This window comes from Xyrauchen texanus, chromosome 18, assembly GCF_025860055.1.
Source record: "Xyrauchen texanus isolate HMW12.3.18 chromosome 18, RBS_HiC_50CHRs, whole genome shotgun sequence".
NCBI classification, from domain to species: domain Eukaryota; kingdom Metazoa; phylum Chordata; class Actinopteri; order Cypriniformes; family Catostomidae; genus Xyrauchen; species Xyrauchen texanus.
The window spans coordinates 18,380,985-18,401,541 of NC_068293.1; the positions used below are offsets into that span (position 1 = coordinate 18,380,985).

Genomic DNA, 20,557 nt, shown 5'->3' on the forward strand with positions numbered 1-20,557 from the left:
CCACCCCAAGGACCCTCTACAGCCACCCCCTTCAGATGTTGTAATATTTTTATTGAGAACTGAGAGATGGTGCTGAGGACCTTGTCTGACCTACTGATTCATTTAATCACTGAAGGTGAAACCCCCCTCAGCCACCCCAAGGGACTCTTCAACCACCCCACAACCCTCTTCAGCACACCCCACAACCCATTTCAAGGAAAGTTAGCCTCCTCAGCAGCCATCACGTGAACGTGATCTACTTGAATGAAGACTGTAATTTCGAAAACATTGGGTAAAGAATACCATCACATTACATATTTCAAATCAGCAGTAAACTCTGACAAAAATAAAAGCATTACCAATTAAATTTCACTTACTGCCTTCTAAGTGGTACTACAAGCTTGCTTTTCTCAGGAATCTCCCTTATTATGGTGGGGGCATTGCGATTAATTGCGTTAACTTTTTTAAACTCGTTATTTTTTGCTAAATTAAATTGCACTGAATTAACGTGTTTTCAGCTTTTGGCTTTGCTAATTTGGTTGTGTTGTGCACCCCTCGGCCACTTTAGTACAATAAGGCTTTTACCTACACATACAAGTAGGACCACAAACGTATAAAAAAATATATAATAATTTGAACATCTCGTCTCAGTCAGTTCTCAGTTAAAGAGGCTGAATCGACTCTCAAACGTTTACTACTGATGGGTGAATGAACAAACTTGTTGCACCCTAAAATACTGAAAACTTAATTTAATGATATTAACGTAGTGGGAGACATCATTGAAATGTATTAAATATATAGCATTTAAAGCACAAAACGTCCCTCAAAACATTGTTTTCTTTAATTGCACTACAGGGTGGAGGACAACAACAAAAAGTAAATGACATCATGTTGGGACTGCAGACTAACACATGTTTTATTAAATATAATGCACATCACACACCAAAGATGACCCTGAGATCTGCCAGAGACAGCTTAGTGAATGAGGATCCAGTACCAGACAAGACTTTCTGGGCCAGCTCCTTCTTCTTCTCCTGTAGAGAAGAGATCTTGTCCTCTACTGTACCTTCACACACAAACCTGTGGGGAGATTGAACCACATGGCATGATCCACTCACAGGCAATATAGTTGTGAAACCATTTTGGAACGCATTTATTAAAATATTTAAAAACTATTCAATACATATTAAAATTGCAAGACATAAGTTGGCCTTAAATGTAAACACATTAGTAAACCATACAATGAAACAATGAGTTTAATTTCATTAGTACCCCCATATCTTCAGATAATATTTTGCCCCGGTCTCTTTTTCATTAACGAAGCAGCCAATATTGCTAAACAATCCTTTTCTGTATGGGCATAACTTGAAGCATCTACGATTGATTAAAAACAACATAAGCTCCCAACCTGTGTATTGTAACATCCCGGTGCTGTCCCACCCTATAGATCCGATCACAGGCCTGGTCCTCAAGTGCTGGGTTCCTGTGAATGAAGGCCCATTTCTGATACATATCTACATAGCCGCTATGAAGTATCCCAGTTGCATAGCATTTTGCAGGACTTTGTAACAGACTGACCTCTCAACATTTAAGCATACAAACAAGTCATTGGAGTATATTAGATTTAACAGTAGTACATCAACACTGTTCGACACAATCATGCTAAAGACCTGCAACGCGTCTCACCAGTGCATGTCGATAAGGAAAAGATGATTCCCTCCAATGAGATTAATGCCCACACCTCCAGCACATAGAGACACCAGCATCACCTGCAATATAAAAACCCTTCAAATGTACATAATGTTTCTTAATTTTGGCAAGCATAGCAATTGTACACATACGCTGTCAGTTATAAGCAGTCAATTCTTTACACAACTAACCATAAAAAGGAACATTTTGCTTTAATTAGCCTCCGTGTCTTCATTACTAAAGCGCATACCTGTGGTCCTTTAGGGTTAGTGTTAAACTCCTCCACTAGGTCCATTCTGCGTTTAGGATTCACTGTGCCATCAATTACAGCAAACTTCAGACACATTTTCTCCAGGTGAACAGCAACAATCTTTAGCATACTGGTCCACTGAGACACAATCACACTGACAACCAGGGTCCAAAATTAACACTTACTGGGCACCAAATGGTGGTAAAATTGGCTTTGGCGAGTAAATAAAACGGAATTGTTAGAATGACGGTCTGATTCTCGCCCATGTAAGTAAACTGATTCAATTCAAACATATAAATTTACTTTCTAATGACTCAAATGGAAATTATTCATGAGGATCTTCTAATGAAGAAACTCAGATAAGGAACAAAAAATATTTAAAGGTTTAATGGTTGATTTAAAATGAAATTGTAGTCAACATACCTTTTCTGATCTTTCTTTCGGATTTCTCTCAACTCTGTTAGAATGGCTGAAATCTTAAATTAAAACGATAAAAACAAAACATCACAAAGAGCATTAGCATGTCAGATATACTCAGATAACCGGTCACAAACATGACCACATACTACATGTGCTTTAGAGACAGCAGGGGATCTGGTCACCTTAGTGCTTTCACAACTTTCCTGGAAGATTTCTGAGCAGAAACGGCTGCCGTTGAGGGTGACAGTGTCTTTCAGGTCAGAGTCTGAAGGTTCAGACAAAGACAGAGCACACAGCTGCTCTTCAAGAGACAGAGCTACACCATCACCCTGCAGCTCCGACTGATCCAGAGTCTGTCAAGCACAAACCATAGACACACTTAATGTAAAGTCACATTTACCTTTGCGGTGGGGTGGGTGGGGTGTTAAGCATGTAGGAAACCCGCAATAATTACTCATCAAGAAGCCTTTTTTAATACTGCAATTTGTACTCTGGGCAAGTGAAGTTACAAAGAAACTCGCCACTAAAATAACTTCCCCATCCATTGTAAACATTCAATGTAGATGTTCAAGCATTGCCCACAGAGATGTCACTGTGAAACAAAGCAGAGTCCTATTGGTCGATGCTGTAAATTCTTAATAGTTCATCAAACTTGCAAAAAGATGCGATTACGCACCCCCTGAAAATTATCAACAGTTGCAGTTAATAAACCTTTTGTTCTACAAACATTAGCTAGTCTGGTTATAATATACAGAAAGTACACCTATCCTAAATACACACACACATAGTTTGGAATAATGTACAGATTTTACTCTTATAGAAAGAAATTGGTACTTTAATTCACCAATGTGGCATTCAACTGATCACAATGTCAGGACATTAATAAAGTGAAAAATTACAATTTGAAAAAAATGTTCAGAACGACATAACTACTTTAAAGAATCCTCAATGTGCAGTAATGACAGCTTTGCAGATCCTTGGTATTCTAGCTGTCAGTTTGTCCAGATACTCGGGTGACATTTTACCCCATGCTTCCTGTAGCACTTGCCATAGATGTGGCTGTCTTGTCGGGCACTTCTCACACACCTTACAGTCTAGCTGATCCCACAAAAGCTCAATGGGGTTAAGATCCATATCACTCATTTCCAATTATCTGTAGTCCAATGTCTGTGTTTCTTTGCTCATTATTTTCTTTTTGTTTTTCTGTTTAAAAAGTGGCCTTTTCTTTAAAATTCTTTCCTTTACTGTTGTACATGAAACTGGTGTTGAACTAGAAACAACTCTGATGTACTTATCCTCTTGTTTATTTGTACATCTGGCCGTCCACACCTCTTTCTGTCCTTGTTAAAGCCAGTTGTCCTTTGTCTTTGAAGACTGTAGTGTTCACCTTTGTATGAAATCTTCAATTTCAAGCATTGTATAGCCTTCATTCCTCAAAACAATGATTGACTGACAAGTTTCTAGAGAAAGCAGTTTCTTTTTTGCCATTTTTGACCTAATATTGACCTTAAGACAAGCCAGTCTATTGCATACGGTGGCAACTCAAAAACAAAGACAATGTTAAGCTTAAACTTAGTTTGATATAATGGCAAGTAATTTCCTAAACCAATACACAAAATTCAATGTAAATATACAGTAAATAAATACAGAAACTGTAAAAAAAAATAAAAAAAATAAAAAAAATAAATAAAATATTGTGTACCTATATTTTATAATACATAAGGTGCTTTGTCTTAATGTACATTATTTAATATGTAAATCGCTATTTTAATATTAACTATTATTATCATTATTATTTTATACTATACCTGTTTTTCCTTAATGTACATTTTTCCACATGTATTTAAATCATTTTACCTTTTGTTCTATTATTCAGGCATTACATTTTGAGAAATTGGGTTTGTGAGTTTGTTTTTAACATAGTTGTAGCAATATACATGTGCATAAGTATAAAGACAAGATGTACATTTATGCAGCAGTGCTCTTCTCATCAAAAAACGGATTATATATTTCTCAATAATCTAAAAACATAACGAACATAATGAAACAGCCATACAGGTAAAGAACTGCCTTAACAGCATTAAATAGAACTACATTCATCTTGTGCATTGATTGCAGAATGTTGAAAGGTCTGTGCAGTAAACAAATGTATTAGTTTCTGTCTTGTTGTGAATAGTTTTTGTCGGCAGTTGTACTTGCAAATTCATCTCAGATTTAGTGTGAATAGGCCTTACATGTGTGAGAGAGGGACTGTCACCTTCTTGAGCAGAGACAGATGGCAGCAGCACTGTCTAAGCCGCAGCAGGAGTGAGAGGATGTGGATGGTGCTGGAGGCCGGAGGCTGCTGAGAGGAAGACAGCGAGTCTTGCTGAGACATCCCAAACTCCTGTGCAACTGAGAAACAAGCACAAACAAGCTTCATATTACTTTCAAATATATCAAATGAGCCCACACAAGTCCTGACCTATTCCCAGCTATAATAAAGCCAATAAATCCATAAAGTTAGAATCTCAGAATAGACTCGAAAGAACTCTATAACAGTGTCACACCTATTGACTTTTATTGCTGAAATTCAAAGAAGCACTGCGCAAAACCACCAATGGGCTGTATCAATTAGTATTAATTCAATCATTGCACAACTTTTTTTCATCTTTTGAGCATTAAATTTTTTATATTGTGATTTGGCTTTTATTTAACATGAAAATTAAGTACAATTAACTTGACATGAGATCCTAAAAAAAAATAAAAGAAAAATAAATAAATAAAAAAATATCACAAGATGCAATCAAAGTGAGATGCTCAAAAAGAGTCCTTTTAATGCATGTGTCCATAGACAAACAAACTCATTTAAAAATCGATTGCCGTCTAGAACAGGGCTTAAACTGTGTCCTCACCAGGTTAAGAACCAGGCAATATGAATCCAGCCACAAGCAATCTGTCTGTCCATACCGATCATGACATGGCTGCTTTTACGGTATCTTTTACACTTGACTAATAATATCAGAGTCAGAACAGCATGGTGGAACAATGTTTATTGAACAGAAATCCCTTTTATGCTTAACCGTCCCATATTTGTGTGCCGAAAAGTTGGCAACCCCATCCGTAACTCTTTATTGTGGCATACCATTGTATGATGCATTAGGCCTTTTTCAAACCTTGTTCAAACTTTTTTGGTTAAAAATCAAGAGAAATTACTAACTCTATTTGATATAATCTTGATTCATTTTTAATTTCCATGATGCATAGTCACATTTTGTATCAAAATTTTGGATCAGATCTAAGCAGGACAATGACTTATCAGTTCTTCAGTCTTCAGAGTTAAAAGATAGTAGGTCCGCTGGGCCATTAACTCAGCAGGGAGTTCAGTCATTGGTGCTGTTAACACTCATTGTGTAACGAGTCCCAAATATGTAAATTCAGCTTACAAATGAAAATAAGAAAATATAAAAACAAAATGTAAGATTGGCTAGTGAAACACCAGCTTAAAGAACACCAGAATAGACCATTATCAAATGTTCATAAACTGTTAATACTCTGTCCATTGTTTACAATACGGAGTGGTATGACAGAGAGAGCATACCTTTCTCAAAAGGATTACTATTGTCCCCTTTTTTAGTGTCTATTCCTTCGTGTCTTTTCAGATAGTTCTGAAGTGTGGACCTGGGGAGGATAAAGACAAGCCAAGATGTCCATGTGAAATCATGCATATAGACGGTGTTCAAAATATCAATAAAATGACACATTGCGATGCGCATATTGATGCAACTGCTGTCGTCTCGATTAGGCAGCACTTTGAAGGTGGCAATAGCGGTCACTTGATGCAAATTGGCTGTTTCTATAACTTAAGCAGCTGACAAAAATATAGAAATATGGCAGTATTTTGTCTTTTTGCCAAAACCCAGCAGTGGGGAGTTAGACATTACTCAATTCTATAAAACTAAAGTGAAGAAATGCTGTAACGTGATGACGAGCTAGTCTTCATATCTCAAGATAAAACCTGCGATATGCTCGGCTTTACTCTAAACAGATATTTTAAAAATGCAAAAGGCCTGCAGTGAAGGTGAAACAGAACAACTATATTAAGAAAAGGAAATTAGTGCAGGCTAACATGTCTTTTCACTTGATCTTAGGACAGCATATTTTTCACTGTCTGCATTTATAAATGAAAATATGAGCTATATGAGTTCTATTAAAGGAATAGTACACCCAAAAATGTAATTCATCATTTATCTCATGCCATCCCAGGATCCCCTCAGGGGCGTGCATTGGAGAGCAGCTGAAAGTAGACAATTATAATGCAAAAGACATAAATATTGATCTGTTTCTCATCCAAAGTGATCATATCGCTTTAGAAGACATTAAATTTAACCACTTGAGCCATATGGATTACTTTCACTACAATTGCCTGTGCTTTTTGGAGCTTTAAAGTGCTAAACCCCATCTTCTTGCATTGTATGGACCTACAGAGCTGAGATATTCTTGTAAAAATCTTTGTGTTTTGCTGAAAAAAGAAAGTCATACACATCTGGGATGGCATGAGGGTGAGCAAATGAGGAGATAATTTTTTGGGTTGAACTATCCCTTTAAACTTACTACTCACGCTTTCATGTTATGATTATTATAATACTCCTGTATTATAAATTCAAGAACGGTTTGTAGAAATAAGTTGTATTTTAATTCAATAAGCTGTAAAATTGTTTAATCCAAGAGGCTTTACCTTACCTGTTCCACACTTAATTGCATACAGCATTTGATTTTTAACCAGAATATATTTAAAATATAGTAATGGTGGTATAAAACACATAAAATTCAGAAAAAAAGAAAAGGCCATAATAATTAATTTTCTTTTTGGTAACAATTATTTATTACACTTTTCTAATCTGATGGACCTCACTGTGTTTTTGTCGGTTTTGTCGATACTGTTATACAGTTTAAAATAAACACCTGTTACATACAGTGGGTACGGAAAATATTCAGACCCCCAGGCACTGCTCATCACCTGTCCAATACAGTCTCAACAGTGAAGCATGGTGGTGGCAGCATCATGCTGTTGGGGTGTTTTTCAGCTGCAGGGACAGGACGACTGGTTGCAATCGAGGGAAAGATGAATGCGGCCAAGTACAGGGATATCCTGGACGAAAACCTTCTCCAGAGTGCTCTGGACCTCAGACTGGGCCAAAGGTTTACCTTCCAACAAGACAATGACCCTAAGCACACCGCTAAAATAACGAAGGAGTGGCTTCACAACAACTCCGTGATTGTTCTTGAATGGCCCAGCCAGAGCCCTGACTTAAACCCAATTGAGCATCTCTGGAGAGACCTGAAAATGGCTGTCCACCAACGTTTACCATCCAACCTGACAGAACTGGAGAGGATCTGCAAGGAGGAATGGCAGAGGATACCCAAATCCATATGTGGAAAACTTGTTGCATCTTTCCCAAAAAGACTCATGGCTGTATTAGATCAAAAGGGTGCTTCTACTAAATACTGAACAAAGGGTCTGAATACTTAGGACCATGTGATATTTCAGTTTTTCTTTTTTAATAAATGTGCAAAAATGTCAACAATTCTGTGTTTTTCTGTCAATATGGGGTGCTGTGTGTACAATAATGAGGAAAAAAATGAACTTAAATGATTTTAGCAAATGGCTGCAATATAACAAAGAGTGAAAAATTTAAGGGGGTCTGAATACTTTCCGTACCCACTGTATACCTAAATCAAAAAAGGGTTTACTATAGGGAGGACAAAACTTGTTTCAAAATGAACCTGTATCGCAATATGTATTGTAACGTGATGTTGTTGGTGATATACAGAACTATTTAATATGCATATAGAGGGGGGTTCAAAGACACAGTATACCTGGATTGTGCAAACACAACATCATATACAGACTGCTCATCTTTAGACAGCTTCAACCGGTGAACCTCACAGGTACGATCAGGCAGAGAGACCTAAAACAGAGTTTGTTCCGTGACTTTTCCAAAAGTTAGGGCAATTTCTAGGCAATTAAATAGTTTAGGGCTGAACAAAACTACAAAAATTATCCTCAATATAGACATTTCCATAAATTCCATGTAGGAATATATGAATTTCCTGGACTTTTCCAGGTGTGGAAATCACAATAAAAAATTTCCTGATATTTACAGGTCTTTCTAATGACTGTGGAAACCCTATGAGAACAACTCAAAAGGGTACATGGTGTTAATATGTGGGTGTACCAGTGGTTTGCCAGTAGAGTCCAGCTGGTCTTTGGTCCTGCGTAGCAGCAGTGCTCTGGTGAGGATGTTCAATCTCTCTCCTCCTCTCTTTGAGCCGTTATCTACCTGAGCCTTCCACAGCTTATACTCATCAAATGGAGAGCATCTCAGAAACCTGAATAGCACATGCAAAAGTAGTGTCACCAACTACGACAGTAAAGGAGGATAAGTAGTTTGCTACAAAAGAAATGGAACAGCAAATGTCATGAAGCCCAAGTTATTTATTTAGCTAGTTAGTTAGTTTTAATGCCATGTCAGCAACCAGGCTATTCACATGGCAAACAAAGGTTCATCAATAAATATTTACAGTATTAAATAAGACACTTAAAATTTATACAAGATAAAAACTGTCAAACCTGTTCAGATGGTACTTTTTAAAAAAAAATATCTATTAAACAAGTCTCTGTATAAAAGCGTTGTCTGATAGTTCTAAAGGTTTTACAGTTCAGTAAAATGTGCTTGATGGTCATAGGGGTTTGGCAAGGTATACATATAGGAGGTTATTCACCAGTCAGTAAAAACGCATGAGTTAGTCTTGAATGGCCCAGTTGGCATCTGGTAAACACTATTTGGTCATGCCAAGATTTAAAGTTTTGGACCCTGGGGTTTATTTCGTTAAATGTATTGCTTTTGCACTCATTCCATACTGATCACCACTTATTGGTGATATATGGGTTTATTAATAGCCTGAGATCAGAGGGTCAGATATCTTCAAGTTCTAAAATTTTGCAGCCATACCTGCTTTTTCATTTGCTGCCAGACCAATGTTTCCTGGCACCCAATAGAGGATAATGTTCCATAAAGCCCAAGTAAACAATCTGTGAGTGCTGGGATATTGATATTGTATGGTGCAAAATGTCTTGAAGTATAGCTAGAGTGAGTTTAGTGTGATCATATGGTGTTATCCATACTTAAGCAGTGAGTACATATCCAGCAGGTTGTTCTGAATAGGGGTTCCAGTGACAGCCCAGCGTGATCGGGCCCGCAACTTACACACCGCCATGGATGTCTGGACTTTAGGGTTCTTAATGTTGTGAGCCTCATCGAGAATCACACGTGCCCAGGCAACACGTAAGAGAGGAGGCAGGTTTGAAGCCTAAAATTAAAAAAAAAAAAATTAGCAACTACTTAAAGTAACTTTAAAGCAACACTGGGAACGTCCAATTAAAAGAATGGATCAAAGGTTGAGGTCACTAGTCCATACCACAGAATCAGAGTATTGAGAGGGTTTCTCTGCATCCTCTTTCTGGACAGGGACCTCCTTAGAGACCAGACTATATGTGGTGATCACAACATCATGCTCAGCAAGTCTGGTGGAGAGACAGATTGGATAATGAAATTGAGAGATTGGGCAATGGCAAGAATGCAAAACAAAGAAAGCACAAGAGCTAAAGAAAGTGAAAGACAAGACAGTGTTTTTCACCAAAGAAGAAAGATATAGTGCGTGCATGATTTTATTGATGTTGGCATGTTTGTGAGCACCCTACATGCTTGCACTCCTCTGTCGGTTGGGGCCATGGTACAAGCACACACTGAGGCGACTACTTTTCACACGCTTTTCAATTTCTATCTTCCAGTGATGCACCAGAGAAGCAGGACAGATGATCAATGTCCCCTGAGAAGCCACTAAGGTTGAATCTGAGGACATTAAATGGTAATCATTATCCTATACATACAACCCTACATATACAAGAGTACTTAACAGCTTTGCAAAATACTGCAGAGAGCCAAAATCAGACAATATAACAGACAAACTATAAAGAGAGCGAGAGAGAGATCTCTATAAGATCCCAGAGTGTGAGCAATTATTCAGTGATGGATACCATTTTTAGAGATCCATTCCTCCAGTTTATTATCTTTCTTCTTCTGAGTAAGAATGAGAGAGATCATAGTGAGGGTCTTTCCAAGGCCCATGTCATCAGCTTAAGAAAACAAATACATTAAAAAAAAACTTTAATTGTCATAGTGACACAACTGTGTTAAATGTGGAAGGTGAGCAAGAGTTTTCCAACATTATGACATAACATGCAAGAGCTTAGACTTAAAAGGACATTCTGATAAAGTTTTTCTTTTTAACAGAGCTCTTATTATTACCCAGAATTCCCCCGCAGGGTTTCTGTGTCTCTCTCCACAGCAGCCAGGCCAGAGCTTTCCTCTGGTGAGGCAACAGTTCCACCTAGTGAAGAGCATCATGTCAGAGTTACTTCACCAGCACAGCATATACACCAATTTAACTGTAACTTCAAAGTCAAGAAAAACATTCCTTGCACATCAAAACCTAAACATTACAAGTATTCTAATGTCCTCAAATGTACTCTACATTTTCTCCAAACATATGTTACATAATGTCATATCATATCAGCAGAGCCATTTCTGAATTATTAAAATTTTGTAAAAGTGGTGTATACACATTAAAGTTTACAATAACATTAAAGTGGATAATAGAGACATACAGTGGCTCCAAATAAAGCTAAAGAATTTGGACTCTTAAAACACACTTAGAAATGTATGAATGTCATTGAAAGACAGAATTAGGTATTAAAGGTTTTACATTTTATATACATATCAAAATAAAAAGGTATTTGGACCAGCCCTCTATAGATGCACTGAAAAATTAATTGTCACTGGCTAGTACATTTTTGTTTTTCCTGGGCAGACTTTTGACATAACATGCAAGCGTAATTAAAAGAGTAAACCAAAAAAAAGATATTAAGCAAACTAGGACGGGGGTGTCTTCAAACACACATATTATTATATAGACATACATATTTAACATCAAAGCATTTTAACGTGCAAATTCCACATTCTATCTGTTAGGCTTGCCACAGTGTACAGTTTTACTCAGTGCAAGGGAAAACAACAGTTTTAATGGGTAAAACATTATGAATGGAACTTCCAATATCAATACAATAGCCTTAAATAAATAAATGTTGCCTAATGAGGACTTTCCAACCTATGATAAATTAACCTAAATAACGCATTAAATGCTAGATGTTCTTACCAACGTATCAAATTGCACAGGCAGCAAAGTACGCGTACTGACAGAAGATATTAAATTGCAGGTAGCAAATATTATACGCATGGTGGGTAACTGCAAGACATCTCGGATTCGGAATGACACAAGTAATGCTGTTAGACATACGCGCTTGAAGAAACATACTTTATTATATTTTTAAGAACACATTACAGAAAAGCCATCTATGCGCATGTCTGATGCGCTGTTTGTTCTGAGGCATGCAGTCTAGTGGAACGCGTGAATGTAAACTATTCTTACCCTTTCTTTCAGTCTTCTGAAAATATTTTGAAAGAATAGTATCATCTATAAGAATGCTGCAAATGACCTCAGATCATCTCAGCTCAGGAGTTGCTCCGAGTTCAGTTCGCTTTTTTCTACAGAGTTCACTGCTAGCGCAACTTTTTCGTTCGTTTGAAGTGCAATTTGAATTTAGAAATGTCTGGTTTAAGTGTCTAGTTTAAATAAATTAATTTAATTTTCAATGAAAAATAACTAAAGCAAGAATATTCACAGATCCCTCAGCCAGGGGGTTGATGATATAATTGGATATTGTGATATATATATATATATATATACACACACACATTTATTTTAATACAAAATACCATGAAAATAATTCTTGAATATAGCCCAGCCCTAGGAGGGAACAAAACTTATTTATTCACACACATTTACAGTCATTAACCTACCAAAGCAGCTAACTGGGTCCTGGGATGAAAGGTAATAAAACACCAACATTAAACCCGCAACAGCTCACAATAAGTGATGTATTTGACCGGACAATTAAATACCCGTCCGGTAGCCCATGATGGAGTGAATGCACTGATCAAGTAGGTTCATTGCCAAAGAGATGTTTTTAGATAAAATAAATAAAAAAGTTTGAAATCAAGCTACCTTATGTTACAGTCTATTGCTTAACAAAAATTACCCCATAGTACCACTTACCATCAAACCAGCGGTAAAACCGGTGTTAGTCGTTTTGAACGTGAACACTGTCTAGTCTACTATCAATTTATTTGATACCATGAAACTGCATAGATACGAGCCGTTACTGTTTTATAAACGTTCACATTTTAATTTCTAAACATATTCCACATCTAACATTTAAATGCTACAATGTTAAAAGTACTTTGTAAAAACAAATATTAGAATTTTGTTTTAGATAGGTTTAGAAAATGTGGTCTCATTTGTGATTGATTTACTCACATTGTAGAGGGCTGTGGACACTACCTGGTTGCTGTACTTAGTGGAACATGTCAATAGTTAATGTGGAAGGACATCTGTGTGAACTTGTGTTGAACTGACTTCATATATTCTCTAAAAATGAGCGGGAGTCTATTTACTAAAAAGTAAAAAAAAAAGGTGAGAAAGAAAATGACTGCCATTGTTTGTTTGCAGATGACACTTGGTTTGATAATGTTACATGTAATACATTGAAATTCATACACTATATGTACAAATCTATCCTGTTGACAACGTTGGTTATTTCTTCCTTCTGGAATAAAGTGTTTAAGCCTTTTAAATGGGACAAACAGAATAACACATATGTACTGAGGCCTGAACAGCCTTGCCTTGATTCCTTTGGGATCCTGTTCCTCAGTGTCTTCTGCAGGGCAGGACTCCAGAGAGTCGTGCAGATGGTCAATGGCCTCAGTGGTGGCATTGCGGACAGCCAGCAGTTTGTTCTCAGTCATCCTGCCACCATAGAAGGCCTGGTTCTGAGGATTCACTGCAGAGACAACCAGCCAAACCAGATCAGCAACATAATTTCATAAACTCACTAATGAAATAGGCACAGAAGAAACCAGCTTGTAGATTAATTAAATGAAGCACATTACCTCCAATCATTTGTGTGTAGCCCTTGCTCAGGCCCAGTGAGCTGCTAGAGGCTTCCTGCAGCATGAAGTTTGGAGCTGTGGGCAAGTGGATGGTGCCTCCAGGTCGGCTGAAAGGATTGGACTTAATGGGTGCAGGTTTCTTTTCTGTCTCAATGCCTTTATCCTGAGACTCTATAAATTAAAAATAAAGAGGATTTCATTTATATCTTAGCGATCTTTCTTGGTGTCTGGCCACTGAATTCAGCCAATTTTTTTACAGTAATTTTTAGACCCATATAAGACAGTTTGTGAAAGTTCAGCACCAGTAGTAGGTTATAGCACACTTTTTTTTATTTTGGTAATAATACAGACATTATATGTAAAAAGGTCCAACAGTGGTCGTTTTTGTCTTAAGAAAATTAGTTATTTTAACATCTATAATAAATGATGGCTAACTTTTATCAGTGTTATCGAATCGATCTTACTATTTTGTATGGTAGCATGGTTTGGAAAACTGAGCATTTGTAATGAACTTAATAGCCAGTAAAATTACTGGAGTGAGTCGAGAACGGATGTCGGCCTTGTTTGATAAGCAGGTTATTGGAAAGGATAATGCCATCATCACTCAACCTGGCCACACCTTATCAGGACAATTTGCACTGATAACTAAATTTGCCCCGCCACGGTCTCGTAATGAACCACATTATTTTTACACATCTCATCTAAAATATTTTTGCACTTCTCAGTCTCATAATAACATAAAATAAAAGGTTGTGTTTTGTGCTCTCTCGTGCACCAGTCAGTTCAGTCAGCTCCTCCCCCGCTGCTGTAAACTTACACACTCGCAAATATCTGCTCTGGAGTATTCCTGGATCCGTCTAACGTTATTTGGTTGGAGAATGACAAATTTTTGAGGCAAGTAACATTACCCAACCCTCTACATTGCGAGTAAATTTCGCTTTATGCAAACAAAGAATGTCTGTTATTAGCCACTGGTAAAGTATTAGCAACAAGTAAATATTAACATTTCACTCGCCAGTGATAAGACTTATGTAGTTTCAAAGCACAGAGTCACTTTTACTAAAAAAACCCCCAAAAAAACAGTTGATTAAGAAGCTGGATACAGCCTCGTCTTTCCCTGCATGATGTCTCATGCGTGCAGGAAAAAACACTTGTGTCTCATTCAGTTGAACTCCAAGCATCTCAGAGAACCGCACCGCAGACATCATGATGAATTACTTAAAGCACTCTGATGTGCCGTCTACACAGACTTAGACGCCAAACTCCCGCGAAAATATAAACATTAATTTTGTGACCACAAAGCACTCCAGTTTCACTTAACAGCCATGTAATGTCAAATATCCGTGGTCAATGTGGGTTTATTCATGCAGTGTTAATAACAGGCATTGAGACAGAGGATATGCCCTGGTCCATTTCTGTGGAGATGATAACATCCAAGAAACAGAATCTAGAAGTCTTCCTTCATGAGAAATAATGGCTTGTGAGTTAATCAGAGAGCCTTAAAATAATGTGTGAATGTGAAGAATTTAAGGCAGAAATATTTTACTATTGAATAATATTATTAATAAAATACAATATAATGTAATATAATAGCTATACAGGTTGGCTGGGTTACAAAAGAATCAAAAGAAAAAAAAAAAGTTAATCATGACGATTAAAGTAAATTAATGTTAGCATTACTATGTTAATTGGCATAACGTTACACTGCTTACGGCTTCACTAGGTAGCTATCATTAGAAGTCTGAGGTAACGTTAAAAGATTAAAAGCTGAAACTGACATCACTAGATTGTACCCTGCTTTTTACAATGGTTAGAGCAAGAAATTGTTAAAGCTACAGTAGATAGTATTTATTCATTGAAAAAAAAAATTCTATTTAAACATGGTGTCTAAGTTAAATGAGGCCCTGTGAGAAATTAGTTAGCACCACAGACTCAGTGAAAGGCAGGCCTTGGCTCTGTTTGTGAACAGCTGTCAAGTAACCCAGGCTGGGGGTGAAGAGCATCATGTATATGGGGAAGAATTGGGGACATTGTTTCACACAATACAATGCATTTCAAAGTTGCCCACTGCAGCTTTATGAGCACAAAACTGTTTACAAGAGCACAACACTAGCCTCTTAATTTTGCTCTCTAAGTGCACCAGATGGAAGTATTTAATTTAAAAATGTAAAACATTTTCTTACAGGGGAGCATGCCCCCGGACCCCCCTAGAGGCTCGGAGGTCCAGCCCCCCATAGTCTCACAAAATCCTGTGGGAAGCTGTAGCCGTTAGTTTAAGCCATTATTCGACTAGTTGTCGCACATTAATGATATTAATTACCGGTACTTCAATATATATTTAGGGGGGCATCAGAAAATGGTTTGAGTTCCAGGGCTGAGAAAGAATGTTATAAGTAACATTGCTAACACTGTTCTACATTATTAAATATTAAACTGTAATAATGAGCCTTTAAAATATAGATTTTACAGGTGTACTTATGAAGCGAGCCGCAGCGACACCGGCAAAAGCAGTAATGATTCTGAATGTGTCAGAAAAACCAGCAAGGAGACTGTCTGAACATTTTATTAATTTATTGAGAGAAATGCACATCTGGGTTATGCCGACAGACGATGATCTTGGGGATTGATTATGGTCAGAGTAAGATTTACCGCAAACTGAACTCAAAGCACCGCTCAGGAGGTGCTTTGAGTTCAGTTTGCTGTATTTCCACAGAGCAGTTCATTGTGAACACAACTCTGCATCCTATACATCTGTGATTAAAACATAAAATAATACAAAAACACGTTCACCTCGAACCATGATTTATATTTCAGTGATTATTATCATCAATATAATTATTATTTTAAAATGTATAATTGTTTTTATGTCCTCAAGTAATTTTCCACCTGCATGTTTAGACATATTCTTGCCTGATGGTAAATGGAAACATGGTTAAACATAATTTATTTTATTACTTCATTGTTTTACTTGTTTTTTCATGTTGTTTGGAGAGCAATTTGAATTTAGAAATCTATTTCATTTTTAAATAAAATTAATTTAATTTTCAATGCAAAATCACTAAAGCAAGAATATTCAACGATCCCTCAGCCCAGGGGTTGCCGATGTAATTGTGTGTGTGTGTGTGTGTGTGTGTGTGTGTGTGTGTGTGTGTGTGTGTGTGTATGTATATGTATAATATATATATATCATAAAGCAGGGAACAAAACAAATTTATTCACACACATGATGTATTTTCCCAGACAACAAAAATGGGAATACACAGATGAAGTAGGTTCTTTGCCAGAGAGATGTTGCCCTTCACAACATGTCGAAAAGCCATCTTTCAAAAGTTGAACAACATACACTTTACATTGCACTAGATTTTTTTCCAGTTTCATTTGAATTTGAATAAATAAAAAATAAAAGTTCAAAGTTTGAAATCAAGGTGTCTTGCTTTATTGTGTAGGCTTTACCCTAATCCTGCTTAACGAAAATTACCCACTGTACCATCTAGCGTCCAAACAACGGTAATACCGGTGTTCGTCCGTTTCCTGTGGAGTTTTTATTTTTTATGCGTCTAACCGTCTAATCAAAACTTGGTCGACCAAGACTCTTCTCATTGACTAACGTTTGGTTGACTATTAAAGGGCAGCCCTACTGAAATTATATTGTCCCAACAGCTATTCGAATGCTGAATTTATTGAGCAAGAATAGAAAATACATTTCGGGGAAGTACGTATGGCCATGAATTATGTGAATGGAGTGTGTTTATGTATTTAAGTATGTACTTAATTTGATGTTTTGTTAAACCTCTGCATGCGAACAAAATTTCCCTTGGGATACATATAAACTTGAACTATCATTCACATGCATGCATAAACAGAACGGTGCCGCACAGCAAAAGTATAGCTGTGGGAAGATTTCTGGCACGGAGCCTATTTTGGCTGCATATAGCGTGCCAATCTCAAGTCAATATTCCGATTATTGGCACATATTGTCAACTGTAAAATCGTTATCTTTCTAAATTTGTTCCCCACAACATAGTTAAATAGTGTGGTAACCCATACATTTTTATTTTTCTGAATAAAGCCATAGTACTATTATACAGCAGAAATACTGTGCGAAAGCTAACTCTGTGTGCGTTACAGACCTTTTATTAATAATAAAGCGAGTCTCACCAGCAGTGGTCGACCAATATGGGTTTTTTAATGACCGATACCAATATCTAAAAAGCAGGAGGGCCTATATAAAGGATGATATACACAAAACAATTTAACAGCAGCAAGTCAAATGTACACAAATGTTCTTATGTGAAACGAACCCTTATTTTATACAATATTTATGCATATTTGCATACATTTTAAACAAAAAAAACATCAAAACAGATACTGTTTACTGATTGATTAATCGGTCTATCACTACTCACCAGGCAGAGAAGCTGTGGTCAGACTCAGAGACTCCAGAGCCTCTTCCAGCTCCTTCACTTGACTCTTCAAACGCTCTCCTTTATCTGGCAAAGCAGACACATTCACCACTGAAAGAGTAGCCTAGATGGAATGCATATGGAAAAAAATAGAGTGGATGTTAATGATAACCTATCTCAGCATTATCGTAATCACCATAACATGTCATAACTATCTAAAAAAATTAATTATTGAAAGGCTAACCTTCTTCTGCTTGAGTTGGGCTGTGAGACTGCTCTGGACAGCCATGGGGTCCTCAGACTGACCCTTGAATTTAGAAGCAGGCTGGAAACCAGGGTAAGCAGTGAGCGTTTTCTGTACTGATGCAGCTAGAACTGGGGCACTCTGCTGTGAGCCAGGCTGTACAGATACCAACTGAACATCATCATCTTCATCACTCCACTCACCAAATGGAGAGCTCACAGTCCCCTTCTGGTCATTCTCCTGACTCTGGTTTGGTGTGTTCTGAACATTAAGTGCTGTAGGCTCTGTATCGGATTTGGAATTAGAAATTCTTTTCTTGTCAGAGAGGACGTTGTCTTTTGCCTCATTCTCCACTGCAGCTTTCTTATCACACCCAGATGTGCTCTTTGAAGGGCTTTGTGAAGAACCACCTGTTACTTTAGACTTCTGTACCTGCTGGTCTTTGAGGCTACATGATTCACTACTTGATCCTTGATCACTCCTAATGTCATTCACAATGTTTGGGCTCTCAGTGCACTCCCTGTCTTCTGCTGTACTCTCATTACTTTTGCTGCCTTTTCTCTCATCATCAGACACTCTTTTCTTTATCTTCATCCCTACAGGAAGCTTCTTATTCCTCCAAGACTCTGAAACCGCAGAATACTCTCCTTCTCTGTCCAAGCCACCTTGACCCTGCGGCCCATTCTTGTTTTCCCTTTCAATCTCTGATGTCTTGCCATGTCCTTCTTCATTTTTAGCTTTGCCATGATCTTCACTGTTTACAGGTTTATTTTCCTCTATGATCTTTCCTCTATCAATTTCACCATTCGGAACACTCCGGGACTCCAAGGTTTTGTCTTGTTTGACTTTGAAAGGGTTCTTTTCTGATGCGAGGCAGAGGGGTTGAAGATTTTGGTCTGATAAATCAGCCCTTCTCTCAGGTTCTTTCTGCAAGGTTGCAGAACAAATTGACGTGCGTCAACAAAAGTATTCATGTTTTCCCTTGTAATTTAGTTCAAAACAAATATGGTATAAACAGTATTGCTATAGATCTTCTAATTGTGCGTGGTTTTGGTGAATTTTTTAACAGATCAGCCAGAATGAGGTGTTTGACCAAAATTGTATCATTTACAAGTAACAGCAGTGTGTAAGACTTTCTTTTTTCCCCACTAGACTGCGTGTACTACGCAACTGCCCCTGGCCATCCAGGTGTGGGAGGGGTGTTTATTTGTTTAAGACATCAATTCACGTCTATAAATATATATCATATATGATTATATTAACAACAAAGAGGCTTAGGGTTGATTCAGTTATACAGTCAATTTTGAACAAAAATATGCCAAACATATATTGTGCATGTACTGTACCTCTCTCCATGGAACATAGCCACACCACTTCCGTCCCTCGGTTTTTCCCAACACGCAGCGGTAAAACAACCTAATTATAAAATATATAAAGTGAGCATTCCCAAATATCATGAATAGATTTCATATTATATGTTAACCTTTGAACTTTCAGACCCACAGTAGACAGCTGTGTATGCAGTATACGCCAACGGTATATCCCTTACTTGTGTTTGTCCTGTTTTTCACTGTAAATCAGAGCCTGAAGTTCAACCATGGAATCCTCATGCTGAAGGCAATGAGATGAGGGAATCCTAAATAAGGTACATAAACTCAGAGCAGAGCAACATACTGGCACGTGTAACTCCAAAAAATTCTAACTACTATTTCATCATATGTGTCAACAGATATTGCTTATAAACAAATCAAAGACGTGTATACAAAAACATGTATTTTATGTTTGTGGAGATGCTGCTTTATACACTCACTCTGCATGTAGTGAAAAATTGCAGGGCGAAGAATCATGCGCAGTACAAACATAGAAACTTTTGCCCTTACTCGGCCCTTCCTTTACACCAGTCTTCAACAAGCATATGCTGCCTGGATGACACAAATGAATAAGCCATTTTGTTTAGTCGACACATTCATTTATCAGCTACTCTATTAACTAAACGGACTTTGCCGCTTGTGAGAACAAGTTACTTGCAGATTAAAACAATTCAATCGCAATTCTTCACACATACTGTATTTTTGTGATAATCGAGCGTTCGTACTCACCGTGGGTTTCACAAAGGACTCTTTCCATTTTCTTAAAGCAGTTGGCTATTTCCATTCACTCATATCGGTATCAGTTTCACTATACAGGATCCCGCCATTGTCGCATTTTTGATGACGTAATCTGCATTTCAGCAAAGTTATTTTCAAGGCAAGTCTGTCCACTCGTAGCGGCTGAAACCCGGTCAGCTATTTTCTGTAGAGGCATGGGCAAAAATGTGCAGCTCCTATCTACTTGAATTGGGAAAGGCAGAAATCTCCAAAACGGTTGATCAAATTACGATCCAAGAATATATTTAAAACCAGGAGTAAAATACAACACCAATGGTTTCGTAAATTGTGCTTCTTAAACTCAGATCACGCTA

General features: G+C 37.4%; 1 protein-coding gene across 2 annotated transcripts; it reads right to left on the bottom strand.

Moving 5' to 3' along the window:
* Positions 1–755: 755 nt before the first annotated feature.
* ttf2 (transcription termination factor, RNA polymerase II) lies at positions 756–20,293 on the bottom strand. Of its 2 annotated transcripts, XM_052148388.1 has the most exons (23): positions 20,196–20,293; positions 19,907–20,018; positions 19,646–19,732; positions 19,443–19,512; positions 18,097–19,023; positions 17,856–17,976; positions 13,450–13,620; positions 13,183–13,340; positions 10,690–10,771; positions 10,419–10,517; positions 10,083–10,233; positions 9,800–9,905; positions 9,507–9,691; positions 8,557–8,710; positions 8,198–8,289; positions 5,919–5,998; positions 4,596–4,732; positions 2,521–2,691; positions 2,342–2,394; positions 1,919–2,072; positions 1,666–1,748; positions 1,388–1,462; positions 756–1,059 (listed from the first exon to the last, which is right to left on the bottom strand). In XM_052148388.1, exons 1-23 carry the CDS (start codon positions 20,248–20,250, stop codon positions 915–917), a joined length of 3,468 nt encoding a protein of 1,155 aa, XP_052004348.1. In that variant the 5' UTR covers positions 20,251–20,293; the 3' UTR covers positions 756–914. The 2 variants fall into 2 exon arrangements, with proteins under 2 accessions (XP_052004348.1, XP_052004349.1); XM_052148389.1 differs by lacking the exons at positions 756–1,059; positions 1,388–1,462; positions 1,666–1,748; positions 1,919–2,072; positions 2,342–2,394 and having other exon boundaries at positions 2,527–2,691; positions 4,573–4,732.
* Positions 20,294–20,557: the final 264 nt, after the last annotated feature.

Excerpts from the sequence above, each read along its gene's own strand:
- ttf2 (XM_052148388.1), bottom strand. The coding sequence starts at position 20,250 with ATGGAAATAGCCAACTGCTTTAAGAAAATGGAAAGAGTCCTTTGTGAA. Across the intron at positions 13,621-17,855 it reads GACCACAGCTTCTCTGCCTG|AGTCTCAGGATAAAGGCATT; the intron begins GTGAGTAGTGAT and ends TTTAATTTATAG. Across the intron at positions 1,463-1,665 it reads TTCCTTATCGACATGCACTG|GAACCCAGCACTTGAGGACC; the intron begins GTGAGACGCGTT and ends CTTCATTCACAG.